This window comes from Elephantulus edwardii, unplaced genomic scaffold (assembly GCF_000299155.1).
Source record: "Elephantulus edwardii isolate Elephantulus edwardi_28Jun2011 unplaced genomic scaffold, EleEdw1.0 scaffold00013, whole genome shotgun sequence".
NCBI lineage: Eukaryota > Metazoa > Chordata > Mammalia > Macroscelidea > Macroscelididae > Elephantulus > Elephantulus edwardii.
In genome coordinates, this window is record NW_006399763.1 from 8,031,014 (window position 1) to 8,038,035 (window position 7,022).

The window sequence follows — 7,022 nt, forward strand, 5'->3', positions numbered from 1 at the left end:
TGCTTCAAGTCTTCTTCAGTTTCAGCAAGCAAGGTTGTGTCATCTGCATATCATAGGTTGTTAATGATTCTTCTTCCAATCTTGATGCCACACTCCTCGTCATAAAGCCTTGTCTCCCGAATGATCTGTTCTGCATTCAGAGTGAAAAGGTATGGAGACAGGATGCATCCCTGATGCACTCCTTTCCTGATTTTGAACCATGCAGTGTTTCCTTGCTGTTCTGAGGACTGCTTCTTTCTTGGTCCAAGTATAATTTTCGTATAAGCATGATCAAGTGTTCTGAGATTCCCATTTTCCTCAAGGTTAGCCACAATTTATTGTGATCCACACAGTCAAATAAATGTCTTTGCACAGTCAATGAAATACAGATAGACATTGTACAGGCACACTCTGCTTTCTGCCAAGAACCATCTGACATTGGCAATAATATCCCTAGTGCCACGACCTCTTCTAAACCCAGTTTGTATTTCTGGTAGTTCTCTGTCAATGTACTGTTCAAGTCTTTTTTGGTTAATCTTCAGCAGGATTTTGCTAGTGTGTGATATTAGTGATATTTTTCCACACTTTGTCGAGTCACTCTTTTTTGGAACGGGAATAACTATGGATCTTTTCCAGTAAGTTGGCCAAGTAGTTATCTTCCAGATTTCTTGGCACAGCTTGGTGAGCACATGCAGGGCAGCATCTGTTTGCTGAAATATGTCAATTGGTAGTCCATCAATTCCAGGGGCTTTATTTTTACCAAGTCCTTCAAAGCAGCCTGCACTTTCTCCTTCATCACCATTTCCTCTTGATCATATGTTGTTTCTTGAAATTCTTCTGTGTCAGCCAATTTATATATACACACACACACATGAACGATTTATATACTTAAAACTATATATTTATATATACACATAACGTATATCTCTTTAAATATGATGAACAACCAGCTTCGTTCTCAATGGAGAGAGACTGAAGTAATTTCCATTATTAATGGGAACCACACAAGAATGCCCTTTATCATTATTCTTATTCACTATATACTGGCATTCGTAGCTAGAGCAGTACAACTATAAAAGAAATAAAAGACATTGAAATTAGCAAAGTAGCCCTATAGCTATCTTTGTTTGGACTTAATATGACCAATAAATACCATTACAGTAGATGGAGAAAAGATTGAAATTGCCAGTGGCTTCATCTTACTTGGATCCACAGTCAGTACACTTGGTACCAGCAGTTAGGAGATCAGGATACACATTCAACTCGGAAAGTCTGTAGTTAGGGTCTTCTCCAAGTTATTGAGGAGCAAGACTGTCAGCTTGAAGACTAAGGTGCACCTGAGTCAGGCCATGATGTTTTCTGTCCTTGAATATGTAGTTGAGAGCTGGACAGAGACCAAAGATGACAGAAGAATTGATGCCTATGAACTATGGTGTTGGAGAAGAGTACTGAGTATCTCATGGACTGCCAAAAGAACAAATAAATATGTCTTGGAGAAGCTGCAGCCAGAGTGTTTGTTGGAGGCTAAGATGGTGAAACTTTGTCTCAACATACTTTGGGCATGTTGCTAGGAGAAGTTAATCCTTGTCTAAGATTCTTTGGACATCATTCTTTGAAGGTAGAGGGATGGCAAAGGAGAGGAAGACCTTCAACCAGACACAAGGAATGTAGCAATGGGCTTGAAGGTGTTAGAGATTATGAGGATGACACAGAATAGGACAGAGTTCAGATCTGTTGTTTATGTTGTTGTTGTTGATTATTGTCAAGCAAGACTTGTAGTGACTCCATGAACAAAAAACCTAACACCTTCTACAGCTATCGTTGTTTCTCCAAGTTCATAGTGTTTCCTTAGGCATGTGGTATAGGAAGTAGATGCCACTCCTGCTTCCAGCTGGGAGCTCCACCAAACACTGGCCACACTGGGAAACCATTATGGCATGTTCTTCCAAAATATAACAACACTAGTCTCGTCAAGTCAAATACAACTTACAGCAATCCTATGAACAAAAGATCTGAGAGCTTTTCTATACTTAACATTGTTTCATTATATTTATAGAGCTGTTGTTTATAGGGTCCTAAAATACTATTACAAGTTTAGACAGTAAGTCTCAAGTATATTCTAACATTTAATACAGTGCTTTCTTTTCTACACTGTGACAATATAACCTAAAAATAGGGAAAATTTCCCAAGTGTTTTGAGAATGTAGTTCAGATCTTCTTATCTTTATTTTTATTATTATTATTATTTTCTGGTTATTCACTGTAACAGTTCATAATTCATGGAAGAAAAATTAAGTTTAACAAATTATATTTTTTCCTGGGTGTATTTCTGTACAGTCATGGTCAAAGAGATACAGCACAAATTCTTCTACTACGAGGAGCCAAATACCTGCCAGATAAAAATGGAGTAACTCCTCTGGATTTATGTGTACAGGTATATTTTTAATTTCTAATTTTAGTCCCTTAACTTTATAATAGAAGTTAAAATTTGTAAAGTAACTTAAATGAGAGAATGATTATAAAGATTTTTATCCTATGATTACTGTTTTTAAAAGGAACTATGTTTTTAAGGTTAGATAATTTTAAATCTTATTTTTAGGGTGGATATGGAGAAACTTGTGAAGTATTAATTCAGTATCACCCTAGGCTTTTCCAGACAATTATCCAGATGACACAGAATGAAGATCTCCGAGAAAACATGGTAATGTAAATATAGTAGTAGCTTGTAAATTAATAAATTTTATTTATGCTCATCATATATTTATTCAGCAGTATAGATTTCAGTTGAACTTGCTTTTTTATTATATAATAAGTGTAAAGTACATAATAATGTACAATATACAATAAGGGGCTGTCCAGACATTGTAGTTCATGAATTATAATTAAAGGAGTTCAGGTGACGTAGTCTATAGTGAGTAGTGTTTCAAATCCACCAGTAGCTCTGAGAGAAAAAGTTGAGCAGTCTCCTCCCATATGTTCAGTCTTAGAAACCCATTCGAGAATCAGCTCTGAATTGCTTCTGACTCAGTGGCAGTGAGTGAGTTCTATAGTTAATGAGTAAACTTTGAATTAATAATTGCCCTAGCAATTTCTACCCTCTGAGTTTTTGATCTCTCCTTCAGATAACTAGAGTATTTCTAGTAGGCAATGAACTGGGAAGAATGATGATATTGTGATTGCTAGCAACCAGTTTTCTGAGCTCTATATGGCTAAAAGTTCTACTTTTTAAAAAATGGCGGAATTAAAACTTTAAGTTTTAGAAGTTAGTTTCCGTAGTTGTGATTGGTTATTTCTGTTCTGTATGATTATATTTTTTATTGTTTTTGCTGAATAATTTTGAACAAAGGTTGTCGGTTTCTGTTTTAATCTCTACATTAGATTTTGAATTTATCTAAGACAGAGTACAATAAAGGATTTGATTGTACATAATTGACTTTATGATACAGAACTAATAGTTGTTTTTAATAAATATAATGAAATATAACCATATTTTATTTGCTAAAAAAATAGTTACGGCAGGTTCTGGAACATTTGTCTCAGCAAAGTGAAAGCCAATACCTCAAGATTCTTACCAGCCTTGCTGAAGTTGCTACAACAAATGGTCATAAATTGCTTAGGTAAGTGCTTCAAAATATAAGCAAATCAATAGGTAGCTGTATCTATTGGCTTCATCTCCTTTCAGGCTTTTCTGGGAATAAATTATTCTGTTGGATGCTTTTTCTCAGTGGTAAGATATTGTAAAATGTGCTGACTTGTTATCATTGCTTTGTTTAAAAGGACTGAGACAATCATCTATTACTAAAGAGACTATTTTTAAAAATGGGTTTTACTTGAATGGATTTGGGCGTAAGTGTTCAGAATTGTATATGATTGCATCGACTAGTCATGTAAGTACAGTGTGCTTGAAGAAGAATCAATAGAGTAGATGGGATTCCTGGGCCCTGATTTATAAAACTGAGTACAGGAATCTTGATCATTAATTTATACATCAGAGTACAGACTATTGTTTAAACTGTCAGTGTGCTCTCATGATTTCTTATAGAGCTTGCTTCTAGAAATGTCCCTTTAAGTTAGGGTGATTAGCTTTTTCAAAAGATTTCCGTCATTTTAATGGTTAATCATTAAGTCTTTGGAGTTTAGTACCATTGTATTAATTACATTTATTTCTATATAATAGATTTTATTATCATTGATAATTCACATATATTTATTTGTATGTGTAGCGCTTTCTATAACTAACCTTTCTTTCCGATTGGGAGTAAGCAGCCATTGAGTAATGATGAAGGTAGTATTACTTCTTAATTTACAGATTTGGTCTACTTGCGGATTTGAGTGCTGTCTTCTTTGTGGTCTTCTTTTTACAGGTTGCATCTAGTATTTTTCTACTTTGACAGCCTTAGAATAAGGCATAGTCTTTTCCCATCTCTATAGTTGGAACTGGATTTTTTCCATTGTAACACAATTCCTTTCCCATAAATCAGTTACACTGTTAGAAACATTATGTTGGCCCTTTGTTTCATTTGTTTGGGGCACTTTTCCTCTACAGAAAGTTCTTGACTTTGAATTGAGTCCCATTCCAACAGCTCTGTTGTAAGTCTGCTCTGACATGATCTGAGTGTCTCGTTTTTTTTCTGTAATTATTGCCATTTATTATCAGTATATTTACAAATTTGAATTTTGAACAGTGAATCCTAAAATAGATCATCCACGGATGAGCACCTGAGCATGTTAACTTCAGCCAGTGGCACCCAGCAACATATTATGAGACATATTCTATTAACTATTATATATTAATGTTAAAATGTATTAGAAATGAAGACAGATATAGGTGTAGTTCTCATGAGTAAAGGATGATCTGTACTCTAGACCAGAATCACATTCTGTACCATTTATTAAGAAACAGTTTGCTGATCTCCTTTTGCTTGATGGCACCTTCTTATGCTCTTCTAGCCAGTCTGTCTTCAGTAGTTTTACTTAATGTACCTTTTGCTAACTTGGTTCTTCCCCTTTTTCTACATTTCACACTATTTTAGGCTCCATATAACACTAAATTCCAGCTTTCCATAAAGTCTTTTTTTAGTCCTTTCCATTAATTCATTTGTATGGTGTCATCTTCTAAGATTCAGACAAGTAATTTAAAGCATGGACTCAATGAGCTTGCTCAGGCCTGAAATTGGGCATCACTACCTACTGTGACTGCAGCACTGACGAGCTTCTAGGAGTTCCCCTTCATCATCCTCCCATCCATAGAACATATTGCGTGCCTATTGTGCAATATGCCTCCCTTCTGCTAGAATGAATGCCACCCTTCTTATCATGAATAAAACGAACAAAGTATCTTCCTGTATTGGATGTACAGTTAGGATTCCGTTTCTTCTCTGGAAAATGGCAGTAAATTTTTTAAAAAGTTGTGTAAATGAAATGATAAAATGCTTGTAACATTAGTGCCTGCAAATAATAGACACTGTGATTATAATTATGATGATTCTGGATATCTAAAGTGATACAGATAAGGATGAAAAATTTTCTGAATGCCTCCATAATACCATTTAACCTAAACCAGAACCAAACCAAACCAGATTAGTTGCCTCTGTATGACTGATTCATGACAACTGCAGAATAGTACTGTGTGCTGTAGGATTTTCAAGGCTGCAGTCTTGCAGAAGCAGATTGCTAGGTCTTTTTTTGGGGTGCCTCTGGGTGGGTTTGAACCACTAACCTTTCTGTTAATAGTGGAGTGCTTAATAGTTCACGAAACCCAGGGATGCCTTTCCTACATTTGACCATAATTAGTGTGGATCACAACAAGTTGTGGCTAACATTGAGGAAAATGGGAATCCCAGAACACTTGATTGTGCTTATGCAAAACTTATACTTGGACCAGAAAGCATTTCTTAGAACAGAGCAGGGATACACTGTATGGTTCAAAATCAGGAAAAGAGTGTGTCAGGCATGCGTCCTGTCTCCATATCTTTTCAATCTGTGTGCAGAACAGATCATTCAGGTAACAGAGCTTTATGAGGAGGAATGGGACATCAGGATTGAAGGAAGACTCATCACAACCTATGTTAGACAGATGACACAGTCATGCTTACTGAAACTGAAGAAGATCTGAAGCTCTTGTGGCAGACGGTCAAGGAATGTTGTCTCGAATATGGATTGAAGTTCAACATCAAGAAGACAGATTCTCACCACTGGGCCACTTGGCAGCACCATGATAGATGGAGAAAAGATTGAGGTTGTTAAATGTTACAACTTGTTTGGCTCCACAGTCAACACTCTTAGCAACAACAGTAAGGAAATCAAAAGATGAATTGCATCGGGAAAATATGCTGTCAGGGAACTCTCTAGAGTACTGAAGAGCAATGATGTCAGTCTAGAGACTGAGGTGCACCTAATCTAGGCCATGGTCTTCACAATTACTTGCTTTGCATTAGAGAGCTGGACAATGACTAAGGTGACAGGAGAAGAATTGGTGGTGCTGGAGAAGAGTCTTGAACATACCATGGACTGCCAAGAAAACAAATAGGTCTGTCTTGGAGAGGGTGAAAGTTTCTCTTTGGAGGCTAGGATTTTGAAGTTCTGTCTCATATACTTTGAGCACATTGCCAGGAAAGCGATCCTTGGAGAAGGTCACAGTGCTCGGAAGGGTGGAGGGACACTGCAGGATAGGAAGACCCTGGATGAAGTGTATTGATACAGTATCTGGAGCAATGCGGGTTGGTGTGTCAGAATTAGTGAGACTGGTTCAGGACAGGGAAGGGTTTAGTGCTGCTGTATGTTGGGTTGCTGTGGGTCGTAGGTGACTTGACAACACATAACAACAATGTAAAATGTGAAAACAGATTTATATTATTCAATTTCTCTCCTCTTGTCTGTTCTCCAGTAATGTTAAGAAATCAGTTTTGTTTTTATCTATCGAAATTCATAATTGATTGACTATGCACCAACTATATGACAAGGCCACCATCCATTTTTACTTTGTTGTACAGGGGTAGCTTGTGCATTCAAGCTGTTATGATGGAAACTCTATCACCAGTATT

At 36.5% G+C, this 7,022-nt stretch overlaps 1 protein-coding gene across 1 annotated transcript in view; it reads left to right on the forward strand.

Annotated features, from left to right (window-relative positions):
• The window catches only part of HACE1 (HECT domain and ankyrin repeat containing E3 ubiquitin protein ligase 1), a 148,632-nt gene that overhangs the window by 73,020 nt on the left and 68,590 nt on the right, over positions 1-7,022 (forward strand). Inside the window, exons 8-10 of the mRNA XM_006881186.1 lie at positions 2,317-2,413; positions 2,579-2,680; positions 3,490-3,596. Coding sequence (XP_006881248.1) covers positions 2,317-2,413; positions 2,579-2,680; positions 3,490-3,596 — 306 coding nt within the window. The remainder of the gene's footprint in view (positions 1-2,316; positions 2,414-2,578; positions 2,681-3,489; positions 3,597-7,022) is intronic.